This window comes from Pan paniscus, chromosome 17, assembly GCF_029289425.2.
Source record: "Pan paniscus chromosome 17, NHGRI_mPanPan1-v2.0_pri, whole genome shotgun sequence".
Classification (NCBI taxonomy): domain Eukaryota; kingdom Metazoa; phylum Chordata; class Mammalia; order Primates; family Hominidae; genus Pan; species Pan paniscus.
In genome coordinates, this window is record NC_073266.2 from 74,217,470 (window position 1) to 74,233,815 (window position 16,346).

At 35.6% G+C, this 16,346-nt stretch overlaps 1 protein-coding gene across 5 annotated transcripts in view; it reads left to right on the top strand.

Annotated features, from left to right (window-relative positions):
* Positions 1–16,346, top strand: part of WDR7 (WD repeat domain 7) — a 380,267-nt gene that overhangs the window by 33,499 nt on the left and 330,422 nt on the right. For all 5 annotated transcript variants that reach the window (XM_003827244.5, XM_034943806.3, XM_003827243.5 and 2 more), the window contains exons 6-12: positions 1,131–1,207; positions 2,037–2,156; positions 6,410–6,555; positions 6,909–7,011; positions 9,819–9,960; positions 10,150–10,398; positions 11,445–11,665. In XM_003827244.5, the coding sequence (XP_003827292.1) occupies positions 1,131–1,207; positions 2,037–2,156; positions 6,410–6,555; positions 6,909–7,011; positions 9,819–9,960; positions 10,150–10,398; positions 11,445–11,665 (1,058 nt within the window). The remainder of the gene's footprint in view (positions 1–1,130; positions 1,208–2,036; positions 2,157–6,409; positions 6,556–6,908; positions 7,012–9,818; positions 9,961–10,149; positions 10,399–11,444; positions 11,666–16,346) is intronic.

Consider the following 16,346-nt stretch of genomic DNA (forward strand, 5'->3'; position numbering starts at 1 on the left):
GAGGTTTTTTGTGCATATTAGAGAATTACTGCTTTATTCCTAAGCATAACAGTGAGAATGAGATTTGCGTTAATTTTCCAGGCAATAGGGAACTAATCATTCATATATTTATCTCTAATATTAGTTACAATGAATCTTTTATTTAAAACAGATCTATATTTGTGACCAAGCAGTTTGCATATTTCAAATTTTTACACTCCTTTCGTATATGTTTACACTGTAGTCTGAACAGAATAGAATGTAACTTAAATCAATTAATTCCAGTGCCTTACAGTGCCTAGAGAACTATGTGATATTGATAAGGTTTTTATTTAAAGATAACAATTTTTTAAATAACAGTAATAACTCAACTTTATTGAGAATTTAGTATGTGCTGAATGTTTTCCCTTGGCGTGTCTTAATTTTTATAACAACCCATTAGGATAGGTACTGTTGTTATTCATTTATATTTGCTTCCAGATAAGAAAATTGAATTTAAGATAGTTTGTTATCTAAAGTTCATTGGTTAATTAGTGAAGAAAAATGTGATTTTGCTTTTAACATTCCCCTCCTTCACTCTGGAGCCTACGTTGACTGCTTTCCAATGCTCATCCTCTCAAAATTCCTGTACGTGACCCTGGTGCTGTCACTAGTCCCTTACCTGAAGCTTAGGAACTTAGATTTTATATCATATCTTTCTCTTGATCACACTCTGTGGAGAATGTAATGTGCAATGAAGTATCTGGAAGGTGGCAAGTTATGTGGGAAAGGGGGAGAAATTTGTGCCTTGAAGAAATAAAGTGCTTGAGCTCATCCATGATAAAGAATTAAAAGTTGTAAATTTTGAAGTATAAAAGTTCATTGTGAACATAGTAATCAAGAACATTTGAAATTATTAAAAACTTCTTGATTAGAAATAAAAAATTCAATTAGCTAGAAATAATTTTCCTTGAATTTTAAGGTGTTGGCCATCTTTATTAACTTGTGTTTCAAAACCTGGTTTCTGTTTCATGAAATAGAGAATTATGTTTTTCTGCTAATTGTAAAACATGCTATTGTTTAATTTTATTCAAGCAAAACATCTTAATATTTAGAAAGAAAGCGTATTATGTTCGTAACCTGGGCTGCTTTTTTGTCCCTTCTCATTTTAGAGGACACAGTGGTAGCACTCTCGGTGACTGGCATCCTGAAGGTCTGGATTGTTACCTCGGAAATAAGTGACATGCAGGTGAGAAAAAGGAAACTGGGGTGATTTCTCTGTTTTTATTCTTTGTAGCTCAAAATTTTAGTAATGATATGCCCCTTCCATTTTTTTTAAGGGGGAAGGAAAAAGTGATTATTTTTTGATAATTTTCTTATAGGCATAGTATGGAAGATTCTCTAGTATGCTATGGGAGTGAATTTTTATTTACTTTTAATGGCAACATCTGCTCTATCATGGATATAAAATAGAGAAACATATTGCGCAGGATATGTAGAGGAGAAACGTAAAAGAGGTGACGTTCTCCTCAACTGCTTCTGTTTAAATTGACTCAAAGGAAAAAAAAATAAAGCAAATCACCACATAAAATATACAAAGCCATTTTTAGTCATCTATTTCAGTTCTTTGGGCTTGAATTCCTTGTTCTTTTTTTTTTTTATCAATGAGAAAGATGAAGTCTCTGACAATTTTGATGCTACTCTCTTCAGCTAGGGAATTTTTAGGCATGGAATTCAGGAGAAGATAGAGAAATTAATTGGATTTTTTTAAAAAGCACATATAGCTACAAAAATTAGGATTAAGGCAGACTTTATCATCTGTCATTACCAGAGCCATGATACTCTGAGTCTCATCAGAATTGAAATCTCAGGGGATTTTGTAGCAACAGTATTTGTGTCTAGCTGCTTTTAGGGTATATCTTTGCTGCTTTTTACTACCGTGGCGCTTACCTGAGGGGCTGAAATGATGAACATATGAAGCGATGCCTTTATTTAATTTTGTTGCCTTTATCATTGTGTGATAATTTTAATTGACAATCATGCTATTCCTAAAGTTTTACAAATCTTTCTCTTTTCAGGATACTGAGCCAATATTTGAGGAGGAATCCAAACCAATTTATTGTCAGAATTGCCAAAGCATCTCTTTTTGTGCATTTACACAAAGGTCACTTTTGGTTGTGTGTTCCAAATATTGGAGGGTAAGATAATTATATAAATAAGAAGCTGTATTTTTATCCTTCAAGACATTGGTTTATCAGATTTCCAAAGAACCCTAAAGAAGTACTTGGTGCAAGACTATTTTCACCATTTAGAATTCATGTCTGCTTTTGATATCACATTTTGAGAAGTTGGGACTTGGCTATATATAGTTGTCTTTTTTTGTTTGTGTTTATGGAATGATTCAGTTAGAGACTGTATTTCATTGGTCTTAATTTCTCGTTTTTGCTACTGTTTTAGTCACTGTCTTATCAGTACAATATAAGCAGTAGTAGGGAGTTTTCTACAGGTTGGACATTTCTTTGTAGGGTGTTATTAAAGCTAATAGTCAATATTTTCCCTGGCTTCTTGTAGTTGGAAAGTCTTCTCATATCACTTCAGAGCTAATGATGGAAGAGGTATATTACTTCCACATTGCCAGACTTTAATATTTCCATAATAGAAAAATAGCATGTTTTGGGCACTTGCTCTGTGACTAGCACTTTTTTCAAAGCTTGCCATGTATTATTTCTTTTAATCCTTACAACTCTCTGAAGTTAGGTGGATTAGCTATTTAATTCTGAATAACAAATCATTCCAAAAATTATTAGTTTAAAACAACAAACATGTTTTATCACCCAGGTTCTTGTTTTTGTTTTTTGTTTTTTTAAAGAGATGTGGTCTCATTCTGTAGCCCAGGCTGGAGTGCAATGGCACAATCATAGTTCACTACAGCCTTGAACTCCTGGCCTCAAAGGATCCTCCCACCTCAGCCTCCTGAGTTGCTAGGACTACAGGCACGCATTACCAAGCCTGGCTAATTTCAGAATTTTTTTGTGGAGATGGGGTCTCACCCTGTTGCCCAGGCCGGTCTTGAACTCCTGGGCTCAGGCAATCCTCCTGCGTCAGCCCCCCAAAGTGCTGGGATTATAAGCATGAGCCACCATTCCTGGCTACATTTTGTTCTTTAAAAACAGTCACAAAATGCAACCTACACTCAGGGGAGAGGATTACACATGGGTGTGAATACCAGGGTTTGGGATCACTGGGGCCCTGTTAGAGACTGCTTACCACAGGAGGACTTGTTACTTTCCCCATTTTGCAGATGAGGCAGCTGAGGCAGTAAAGGGATGAATAACTTGACAAAGGTTATATAAATGGCAGCGGGGTTGCTGAGTTACAACATGGGTATCTGACTGCAGCAGCTGCTCTCATTACTACTATGCTGTACTGTGTCATAATTAGAACCTGGAATGGGCTGGTTTTCTGAGCTTAGAACACAAGGGGATGGGCCATATGGTGAAAGGAATGACTAGGGAAGCAGCACCTTAACCTTATCGTTGTCACTTACTATATTAGAATAAAATTAGGAAAAGCTAGCTGCTGCTTGCTTAGAGTAGGTTTTATGGGTTTCTTCCTTTGTGTTAAAATTTAAAACAGATGCAAATAGTAATAAAAAAACAATCTGGGCATGGTGGCTCATGCCTGTAATCCCAGCACTTTGGGAGGCCCGAGGCAGGCAGATCACAAGGTCAGGAGTTCGAGACCAGCCTGGCCAACATGTGAAACCCCGTCTCTACTAAAAATACAAAAAAAAAAAAAAAAAATCAGCAGTGCATGGTGACGCACACCTGTAATCCCAGCTACTCGGGAGGCTGAGGCAGGATAATTACTTGAGCCCGGGAAGCAGAAGTTGCAGTGAGCCGAGATTGCGGCACTGCACTCCAGCCTGGCTGACAGAGCAAGACTCTGTCTTGGGGGAAAAAAAAAGGGGCAAGAGGATACAGTGAAAAATGTGTCTCTTCCCCGCTGGAACTTCCCTTTCCCTTCCAGATAAGAGTATCTAGTACCAGTTTCATTTGTGTCCATTATAAACATTTTATAATTATGTGAGAACAACTTTTTCTTTCTTAAAATGCATACATAAGAGTAAAAAGACAACTCACGTAGTCAGAGGAGATAATTACAATATACATAGATAATGAAGAATTGTCCAGTATTTATTAAAAAACCCAACTCCTGCAAATCAGGAAGAAAACTACGGAACACTCAGCAGGAAATTGGACAAAAATATTTCACAAAAGATGAAAGCCAGATGGCCAGTAAATGTATAGAAAGGTGCTCAACTTCACTAATCATCATATTAAGACAATACTGAGATAGTACTACAACCCACCAGAATGGCTTTTTAAGATACTTATTATCATGAAGAAGTTTTCAATTGGGCTTACCATAAGCTGAGATTCAAATCTTTCATTTTCCCCTAATTTTTATATGGTTTTATTTTTAATTTTGTCTGTTTGTTTTGAGACAGAGTCTTGCTGTCGCCCAGGCTGGAGTGCAATGGTGCAATCTCGGCTCACTGTAACCTCTGCCTCTCAGGTTCAAGGGATTCTCCTGCCTCAGCCTCCCAAGTAGCTGGGATCACAGGCATGGACCACCACGCCTGACCAATTTTTGTATTTTTAGTAGAGATGGGTTTCACCATGTTGCTCAGGCTAGTCTTGAACTCCTGGCATCAAGTGGTCAGCTTGCCTTGGCCTCCCAAAGTGCTGGGATTATAGGCATGAGCCACCATGCCTGGCCTATATGGTTTTGTCTTACATACCTTTGAATCTTTAATCTGGAATTTATTTTGTATAAATTGTGAAATGTAGATCCAATTTTATTTTTATGTCAGATGGACCCCCCAGTTCCTGATGCCATTTGTTGAATAATTCATTCGTCTGTTGTCCCTTGATAATATACTATATTCCTACATTATTGGAATCTGTTTTCAGACTTCTGGATTTGTCTGCCCATTCATGAATTAATACTATATTGTTCTAACTTTTATAGTTGTATGATTTGCTTTAACAGATAATAGGGCTGGAGGGCTGGTTTCCCTTCCTTACTCTTTCTTGGAGTTTTCTTGGCTATAATTGTAGTGCTGATGTTATACGCTGATAAATATTATAAGAAATCATGGTAAATGCAGCTAGGATGTGTTCTAACTTCAAGGCTGTATACAAGCAACTTCATTGTTTTCTTTAAAGAAAAGTAAAATAAAACCTCTGAGCTATTGAGGAATGAGGAATTACTCATTCCTCCTGGGAAAATGTACATAAAAACATTTAATGTACTTTTTTCAAATATTGAAAGTGATAGAATAATTCTGCTAGGAATTATAAGAGCAGAGTTTTTAGCTTTAGCTCTATCACTTACTGGACACATGACTTTGAGCAACTGATCAAATTTTTATTTGTGTCCATTTCTTGTCTGTAAACTGGAATAGTAACATCTGCGGTGATTCTCAGGGTCATATGAGATAATAATTGTAAAGGTACTTTGTAAACTTTGCAGTGCCTTTCAAATGTAAAGCCCTATAAGGTTAGTAGCCTTTATTGCTGGTGAAATTATAGGGATTTGAATTTTATATGTGAAAATTATTACATAGTAAAATTGAGCCTGTTAACTATAGTATTTTAGAACATTGATGAAATAATGTAGAGCAAAGTAACTCCCTTATAATAATGAGTTATTCCCATGCCAGAGTTTATTGTTAGAAATGTTGTTACTGGGCCAGGCAAGGTGGCTCATGCCTGTAATCCCAGCACTTTAGGAGGCCAGGGTGGGAGGATCACTTGAGCCCAGGAGTTCGAGACCAGCCTGGGCAACATGGTGAGACCCTGTCTCTACAAGAAATAAGAAATAAAAAAGTTAGCAGGGCATGGTGGCATGTTCTTACAGTCCCAGCTAGGCTGAGGTAGGAGAATCACTTGAGCCCAGGAGTTTGAGGTTGCAGTGAGCTCTGATTGTGCCACTGCACTTCAGCCTGGGTGGCAGAGCAAGACTTTGTCTCAATAAAAAAAAAAAAAAAAAAAAAAGAAATGCTGTTACTAGACATAGAAATAAAACAGGGCTCAAGCCTGTATATTTGAGGTTGATTCCCTATTATTTGCAATTCTTTAATGGAATACTTTCACTAGATAGAAAGTCTGAGGATAACTGTTCCTGTAGTGGGGAGCACCCTCGCTCCACTTGTCATAGTCTATTCCCTGTCCACAGGGAGGTTACCCATAACTAGGGGCCTAGTTGTGTCTTCCCTATTGAAGGTGACCTCTCCCAGGGCTTATTGACAAACTTTCTTTATCTGATGCAGCAAACTGAGTTTTCTAAATACATTTCCAGGCTTTTTTTTAAAACTTGAAATGTCACTGGATCTTACTTTTTACAACAATATGGAGTAGATTGTGAATTTCTTTCTTCCTTGCAGGTGTTCGATGCCGGAGACTATTCCTTGTTGTGTTCAGGTCCTAGTGAAAATGGACAGACATGGACCGGCGGGGACTTTGTCTCAGCAGATAAAGTCATCATTTGGACAGAAAATGGGCAAAGTTATATTTACAAACTACCTGCCAGGTATGCAGCAAGTAATAAATTAGGACAGTCATCAAAAGTAAAAGATTCAGAATTTAGGGTACAACCTGACTTTAAGAAAATGTATGTATTATAAATATTTAACTTTGATAAAACACTTCAGAACTTCTTAAGTTAGATTTTTAATTCCAATTTAACTTCTAAGTGCAAAAATTAGGTGGATTTTTATTTGAAGGACAATATTTTTATAACATTATTTAATTTAATGCCTGCATTAAATTAACTATAATTTAAAAATCCCCTTTTTGTCCAATACCAACAAACCTTGTCATATGGAATTATAAAATATTTAATGTCAGTATTTTAATTGAATATTGTATTTTTCCCATATTCAGTTGCCTTCCGGCTAGTGATTCATTCCGCAGTGATGTGGGGAAAGCAGTTGAAAATTTAATTCCTCCTGTACAACATAGCCTCTTGGATCGAAAAGATAAAGAGGTAAAATTCTTGAGGTGTCATTTATAATTGAAAGTTACATTGAAAAACTTCTACAACTGTATTTATTGTCTTGTGATAGGTTTAAAAAATTTGATACAATTCAAAGCACTGTGTTAAATGTAAAACATTTTGAGATGGTCAGTTATAAGGACATTTCAAAATCTGCTTGTTTAAAAACATATAATATGCCTATGAAATAACATTCGTTTTTCTAAGAGTACAAGTAATCTTATGCTAATTGTGTATTGAAATTGACTTTTTGATGAAGTTCATATTGATGGTGTAAATTATTTTACATACTATCATGCAATTATAAACATAGTGACAGATATATTTTTAGAAGAGCACACATAGTTATGTAATAATGCTGAGTAGTAATAGTTCCTTTGTTGAACAAGGCATTGCAGTACCTCCACAAAATCATGTAGCAGTTTAAATCATTAGAAACTAGAAATAAAGAATAAAACATTTTTTCTCTATAAAAATAAAAGTTTATTGTGATTTCTGAAAACGTGCTTAATATCCACTTAATGTTGAAGTACAACAGCACTTAGTACTGGGTTTTCAACTCTATGTTGAGCAGTAAGAAAGAAGCTTTGGCTTTGAAAGCAGAGTTTTTTTTTTTTTTTTTTTTTTTAAATTGATGTTCTAGGTTTCCATGGCTTTATCATTCTGAACATTACGTCTCACGTTTATGTGGCCGGGTGGCTAGGGGAAGGGAATTGTTCTTTCCATGAATATTTTGAATATATAGAATTTGTATATCTATGTACAATTAAGATCATCTGTAGCCTGTCTGTTCTTTATTCAAACTTCCACTTACTGCTCTTCAACCTAGATAGTCATGTCCAATTAACCTAAGGAATAATGACTTGTATAAAAAATATGCATAAGCAAAACCAAAAAAAAAATCATTTTCTTTAAATATCAGCTCCCTAATACATTTTAAATTAAAAACATGTATTTTGTGGTGTGTTGAAATGCAGAATATTGGTTATTACAGCTGCTGTAGCAATTTTTCCTTGTTAAATATATAGTTTATCAATTAAAAATTTTAGTCTGGGCAACATAGTGAGACCCCATCTCTAAAAAAAAAAAAATTAGCATGGTGTGGTGGTACACGCCTGTAGTCCCAGCTACTTGGGAGGCTGAAGTGGGAGGATCCTTTGAGCTGGGAGGTGGAGGCTGCAGTGAGCTGTGATCGTGCCACTGCACTCCAGCCTGGGCAACATGGCGAGACCCTGTCTCAAAAGCAAAAAAAATTCAGTAAGTAAAGTCAAACAATTGGTTATGCTTAATATGTGTAGTTTCCATTGGCTAATGCTTTCAGCTGTTAATTACTGTATTTGATTAACCAGTATTTGAATACAGTAATTAGACTGTTAACTATAATTGTCAAAACTGAAGTCAAATTTAATATTGCTTTTCAGGCTAAGATTCTGTTCTTTAATATTCCAGTATTTGTGAAGTAATCCTCCGAATTTTAGTAGAAGTCCACCACACTATTTAGTATTTTCAGATAGTACTTCATTGAAGGCACAAAATCTTGAGCTGAAAATGAAAGTACACATAAGATCCTAATGAATGGTTTTTGTTCCTGGTAGCTGGTAGCTAACAGAGGCTAGGTTCAAATTGATTATGAAAATATGAGCAAGTAAAACATGATATGCTATTAGTTGAAAAATATACTAATTTTAACAATGGGGTCCTCTAGTTGCGCAAGCTTGATAGTTCAATTTTGTTAGTTTTTTTTTTTTTTTTTTTTTTTTTTTTTGAGATGGAGTCGCCCTTTGACTCCCAGGCTGGAGTGCAGTGGTGTGATCTCGGCTCACTGCAACCTTTGCTTCCTGGGTTCAAGTGATTCTCCTGCCTCAGCCTCCCGAGTAGCTGGGATTACAGGCGCACACCACCACACCCGGCTAATTTTTGTATTTTTATTAGAGACGGGGTTTCACCATGTTGGCCAGGCTGGTCTTGAACTTTTGGCCTCAAGTGATCTGCCCGCTGCAGACTCCCAAAGTGCTGGCATTACAGGCATGAGTCACTGTGGCCAGCCTACTTTTTGTTTTTTTGAGGCAAGTTCTTGCTGTGTCATCCAGGCTGGAGTGCAGTAGCGAAATGATAGTTCGCTGTAGCTTCAAACTCCTGGACTCAAGTGGTGCTCCCACCACAGCCTCCTGAATACCTGGAGCTATGAGCCTGTGCCACCATGCTGGGCTAAGTTTTTTTTTTTTTTTTTTCTGTAGAGACAGGATTTCGCTTAGTTGTCCAGGGCCGGTCTCTGACTCCTGGCCTCAAGCGATCTTCCATGTCATTGTTGGGATTACAAGCATGAGCCACTGTTCCCTAATTTTGTTGCTATTCTTAATGATTAATCAGGAGTGGGCAAAAAAAGCAGGATTAGTGAGTTCTCTCATCTTGACCTTTTAAGTGAAGACTTTTCTTTTTGATAAAGCTTAGCTATGTGTTAATTATTTAATAATAGGCAGTTAAATTGCATTATTGTGGCTACACATGAGTTATTATAAAGTGGTGAAAAGTAGCATAAATGCTAATTTTAGAGAAAGGCTGTAAATACAGTTTTTGTTTCATTCAATGTGTGTGTTATACTAGATTAGAATATTAGTTGACATGTATGTTAGTGCTATAGAATTACATTAAAATATTGTTGAATAATCATGCTATAAACACTTTTTTAACTTGGCTACTGGGACAAATTACCTAATATCTTTATTTGAAAAGCATTAATGTGTGAAATAGTTTGATTAAAAATATAACTAAAGATATTCAAATACTTTTTTTGGCAGTTGCTAATTTGTCCTCCTGTTACTCGGTTCTTCTATGGATGCAGAGAATATTTCCATAAACTATTAATTCAGGGTGATTCTTCTGGAAGGTTGACTATTTGGAACATATCAGACACAGCTGATAAACAGGGAAGTGAAGAAGGTAATAGTAAATCATGTGTAACAATTTCTTAATTAATTTAATATCTTAAATACCAACTACTGAATAACATTCATAATGTACATATATCATTTTCTTTGATTACTGGATCAATCAACATTATTTTAATGTTTTAAATTTTTTTTAACATGCACAAATGTTTTTCTTTTATACAAAACCAAACCTCTACAGGGCTGGCAATGACAACTTCTATTAGTTTGCAAGAGGCATTTGATAAACTGAATCCTTGTCCTGCTGGAATTATAGATCAGCTGAGTGTGATTCCCAATAGTAATGAACCTCTTAAAGTAACTGCAAGTGTGTACATACCAGCACATGGACGACTTGTTTGTGGTCGTGAAGATGGAAGCATAGTTATTGTACCTGCCACACAGACGGCCATAGTACAGCTGTTGCAAGGGGAACACATGCTCAGAAGAGGTATACTGAAGAGCTCCGTATGTCTAAAGTGTTTTGACAACTCTTACCCAGAGAGTGAAAATGTCTCTGTTTTTTGTTTTTAAATAAATACAGTGAATCAGTGTAGTTAGTTGTTGGGGTGCTATGTAGTTGGTAGAGTTTAATGCACAGATAAAATATTCAGTGCCTGTTATTAGAATTAATACAATGTAATGACTGTAAATAAAGAAGTATCCAATTTTATCTCTTTGAGATATGTTAATAGTTTCATCTCTTAGTTATCTCTATGGATTACTAAATAATTACTGTATTACCAGTAATTCTGAAAATCCTCCAGAACAGTACCATCCAATAGAAATCTTTTTTTTTTTTTTTTTCCGAGAAAGAGTCTCATTGTGTTGCTCAGACTAGAGTGCAGTGGCATGATCTCGGCTCACTACAGTCTCTGCCTCCTGAGTTCAAGCAGTTCTCCTGCACAGCCCCCCAAGTAGCTGGGATTACAGGCATGTGCCACCACACCCAGCTAATTTTTGTATTTTTTGTAGGGACAGAGTTTCACCATGTTGGCCAGGCTGGTCTCGAACTCCTGACCTCAAGTGATCCGCCTGCCTCGTCCTCTCAACAGCCAGTGGAAATCGAATGTCAACCATATATATAACACCGTACCTGTAATTTCCTAATAGCCGTGTTAAAAAATAAAATGAAACAGTTGAAATTGACTATATTTTATATAACCCAATATAGCAAAAACTATTTTCATTTCAACTTCTAATCAATATGAAGATTGTTGATGAAATATTTTAGGTTTTTTGTATCAACTCTTCAAAATCTCATGACTAGTTTAAATTCACAGCACATAGGAATCTGGATTACCCCCATTTCAAGTGCTCAGTAGTCTCATGTGGCTAGTAGATACTGAATTAGGCAGAGTTGTGTTAGAAGATAAAGTTGGAAGCCTTTGCTGTGATATAATTTGTAGCTATTCTAAACATTCATGTTTACTTTTACTTACTGAAACTTGGTAAACCTTTAATTTTCCCATTTTAAATCCAAACCCTCATTCACAGGTTGGCCACCTCACAGAACACTCCGTGGTCATCGGAACAAAGTCACATGTTTGCTATATCCTCATCAGGTCTCAGCTCGGTATGATCAAAGATACCTGATATCTGGAGGTGTGGATTTTTCAGTCATAATTTGGGACATATTTTCTGGAGAAATGAAACATATCTTCTGTGTTCATGGTGGTGAGATTACTCAACTTCTAGTTCCACCTGAAAACTGTAGTGTAAGTTGATTTATATAAAAGATTATTTCACTATGGTAGAGCCAAGTTATATTACTATCAGGAATGTAAATGGAATCTAGACTAACTTAAAGGAAGTGTGACAAGAGAATTAAGAAAACCCTTTCAATTTTAAAACTAAAATAATAGTAACATTTAGGCAAAGTTACGGCCACTAACTATTGGGGCACATAGAAACAGAAGAGGGACATAGTGTTTTTTTACTAGCTTCGAAATGGTCTGGCTTCTTTCTGAAACATAGCAGCAGTTGAGAAAATGTTTATTGAATGATGTTTCAATTTTACATTTTAAAATAATTTAAGTATGCCTGAAGACATTGTACAATCTCATTATTTTTGGGTCCATCTGAGCAAAGACAATGAATATATATGTTGGTAAAGGCAAAATACTTATCGATAGAGTTCACTTAAATAAAAAATTGTTGTTAACAAGGGAGACAAAGCCTAACAGTCACTGATGATGATTTTGGAAAATTTCATGCATACCTTTGTGGAACCAGATTGCTTTCTGATGCATTTTAAGTTAGGCTGTGATGTCTTATAAATAGAAATACAGATTTTAGGAGGGCTTAGGACTGATAACAGTACTTTTTTTTATTGTTTATTAATCATGGGACTTATTCATGTGATTAGTCATCTTTGTGTGCATAATCACTGTCTCCCAACACTCACACATTTGTTTGCACATATAGACACATCGTCTTCTTGTAGACATGTCATGCTTATCATAATTCATTCACTGTCACCAGCTCTGGTATTACTGAAATTGAAAACAGTCTTACTGGTGTATCTGCTGCAGTATCTACAAGATATCTCATTTCAAAATCTACAAAATTTTTCTTGGCCCTTCTGCTTACTTGCTTAATCTTCCTGATAATTTATTTTATCAACCATGTTCTGCCAGTGCTAGATTTTGTTTGATTTGATATTGGTGGCTTTGTAAGAAATCCTAGTACCAATGTTTCTCATTATTTTTCCTGGCAGATTTGCAAATTTACCTCCTTAATTGTTCTCTTCCTTCTTTTTTATTCCTGTCTTCCAATTAGGTTGTTAATTTCTTATTCACTGTGAAAAACTGCTATGTATTTATTTAACCAATTTTATGTCATATTTTGGTGAAATAGATATTATTGTAATTACATTAATAAATTAAGGTATTGTTACAACCCCTCTCCTAAACTTCATTTTATAGTAGTTATGTCCTATGGTGAAACATGACAATTTTCTTTTCTGAATGCACATTTGGTGAAATATCTAATTTTTCAATGCAAAAATTGATTATTTAGATAATCAATTTCTGTTTTGATTGATTTTGTGTGTGTGTGAGAGAATAAAATATTTAAAATAATAGAATATTATATAGAATAAGATATAGTTTTTCTTTAAATTACAAATGTGATTAAAAGTTTGGAATGGGCCGGGTGCGATGGCTCAAGCCTGTAATCCCAGCACTTTGGGAGGCCGAGGCAGGCGCATCACCTGAAGTTGGGAGTTCGAGAACAGCCTGATCAACATGGAGAAACCCCTTCTCTACTAAAATTACAAAAAATTTGCCAGGTGTGATGGCGCATGCCTGTAATCCCAGCTCCTTGGGAGGCTGAGGCAGGAGAATTGCTTGAACCTGGGAGGCAGAGGTTGCAGTGAGCTGAGATCGTACCCTTGCACTCCAACCTGGGCAACAGGAGCGAAACGCTGTTTAAAAAAAAAAAAGTTTGGAATGGCTTACACAAGGTCATGCTCTCTATTTGAATATGTTAATTATACATTTGTTTTTAGCTTATATATTCCCTTGTGTTTTTTAAACAAATTTCTTTTAAAAAATTTCAAGTGGGCAGGGCATGGTGGCTCACGCCTGTAATCCCAGCACTTTGGGAGGCTGAGAGGGGCGGATCACGAGGTCAGGAGATCAAGACCATCCTGGCTGACACGGTGAAACCCCGTCTCTACTAAAACTACAAAAAATTAGCTGGGCGTGGTGGCAGGTGCCTGTAGTCCCAGCTACTTGGGAGGCTGAGGCAGGAGAATGGCGTGAACCCAGGAGGTGGAGCTTGCAGTGAGCTGAGATCGCACCACTGCACTCCAGCCTGGGTGACAGAGCAAGACTCTGTCTCAAAAAAAAAAAAAAAAAAAAAAAAAATTCAGATTGGTATTTAAAATAATAAAATGTTTTTGACTATTTGTATTTAAAAATAAAATGTAGTGAATAAAATACTAATAGGCATATATGCAACTAAACGGAGAATGGGCTCACTACTAAACTTGGGCAAGCCAAAAGCAGTAGTTGGCCTGGAGAATATGAGGAAAAATGATCTAGACAGGGAAGTCTAGTACTTGAAAAATAACATATTTGCAATTTGTAATTTAGTTATTACATGCTTAACAATAGAAATTTTCTTGGGTGGGAGCACGGAGAGGATTGGGAAAAACAACTAATGGGTACTGGGCTTAATACTTGGGTGATGCAATAATCTGTACAACAAACCCCCATGACACAAATTTACCCGTATAACAAACCTGTGCATGTACCCCTGAACTTAAAATGAAAGTTAAGTTTTAAAAAATTGAAATTATAAAAAGAAAAAAAAGAAATTTTAAAATTCTTATTCAAAAGTCCTGATAAAGACAAAGATACTTGATTTTAGCTGTGGGGTAATTTAACAAATAAATAATGACTGCCTAGTTAATAACCTGTTCAGTTAGCTGGTTAGGTGGTTTTATGCACATCAGCAAGTATGTTTAAAGATCAAAGAGCCTAACTGCTTAATAAAAAGCAGAGTTTGATGTTTGCTAAATGTTTAGAAAATGTGTGGCTGAGATTAGAGTTTGCTACATCGTATACTGATTCTAATGCTTGAATAGTCCCTCTCATAAATTGACCCAGTGTCCTGTTCTTTTTAGCAGAATGTATTTTTATTTTTGTTTAAACGTTTTGATTGGGCAATAGTAGTTGAGATAGTTGATCAGCTAATTGTAGTTGAAAGATTATAAATATTTACCAAAAGTAATGATTAGAGATAAATGCTGAAGAGTTTGTCATCTGTTTTGTTTATTAGAATAGTTTTGGGTTTTAGGTGAATTCAGGTGGAAGTTGAGTTTGGACTTCTTATAATTATTTGTTCAGGAAAGATATTCTAAAACAGAGAAATGGAGAAATGTCAGTTGTGTGTAAAAATTACTTTAACTGTGAATAAGAATGTACAAAGCTGATGATTTCTCCTCTCTTTATAGTCACATTTCACGTTTCCTAAAACATACAAAGTTGTTAAGAAAAAGTACTCAGCTAAATAATTCATTATTTGTCTCCTAACTTAGGTAGATAGTAAACAAAAAGTGAAAAACTGTCTGCTAGGTAGAACAGATGCTGCAGCTGGAAGTTGGAGATGAGCTCTGAAGACAGACTCCAGACCCCCTTTTCAAACTCCACATACATGTCAGTAGACAAATAACATGTACTTACTTTTCTGCTGTCTAGGTATTTATCATCCTTTCTTTCCCCACTCCTTCATTTTTGAGCTGTTTTTAATATCTTTTTATCTAAAAGTCTTTCCAAATTCCTACTAGAGATTAGCATTAATTTGGTGGCAGACTTAAGTGGTTTTGTATGCTTTATTTTTAATGAACTGTTTTTCTATTCTTTTGTTAGTGGGACTTTTAATTACTTAAAAAATTTCGCATATTCAAAGATGACAAATATTGCCTAAATATAGTATTATGTAGAGTACTTAAATTGAATATATTTTTCCTTTTATTTTGTGTTAAAGGATTTTGGTTTTTCATTTTTTAAAGATACTGTTTATTTTTCATTTTCTTTTTTTTTTTTTTTTTTTGAGATGGAGTCTTGCGCTGTTGCCAGGCTGGAGTGCAGTGGCATGATCTCGGCTCACTGCAACCTCCACCTCCTGGGTTCAAGTGATTCTCCTGCCTCAGTCTCCCATGTAGCTGGGAATAAAGGCATGTGCCACCTTGCCCAGCTAATTTTTGTATTTTTAGTAGAGACAGGGTTTCACCGTGTTGGCCAGGATGGTCTCGATCTCTCGACCTCGTGATCCACCCACCTCGGCCTCTCAAAGTGCTGGGATTACAGGTGTGAGCCACTGCGCCTGGCCAGTATTGTTTCTTAAAAAAGCAAAAGTTCATTTAGGAAAAGATCTTTGAAATTCAGTATTGATTCATTGAATAGTCTGGTTAACTGATATTTAGCTTTTACCTGATATGGATTATTTTAAAGAATTAAAATGTAAGAAAATTAAAAAATCTGAAGGTACCCTTTAAGATATAAAATTTTGAAATAATTCAGGATTGTGTAGTTCTGAAGGGTTATTGAGAACAGTTGAGGAAGTAATGTGTTTAAATGTTCCAAGAAATATAAGCTTACATTTTAGAAGGAGGATAAGGTAAGTATTTAAGCCTGGTACAGGCAGACTATAAATCACAAATGTTTTGGTGATGATGGCAAGGGCATATTATAGGTACCCAGAGAAACAAGGAGCTTTGGTAAACTACTTGAAAAGACCTGAGAGGTTTGACTAACTACATATTGACTTCTTGAGAGGTGTTGGAATCTGTGGTTTTGAGGTTTCTAATATTAGGTTATTTGCCATTTCTGTTTTTTTAAGAGTATATAAAGGTTCAGTTTCTTGATAAAACAAACTACTATATATCAT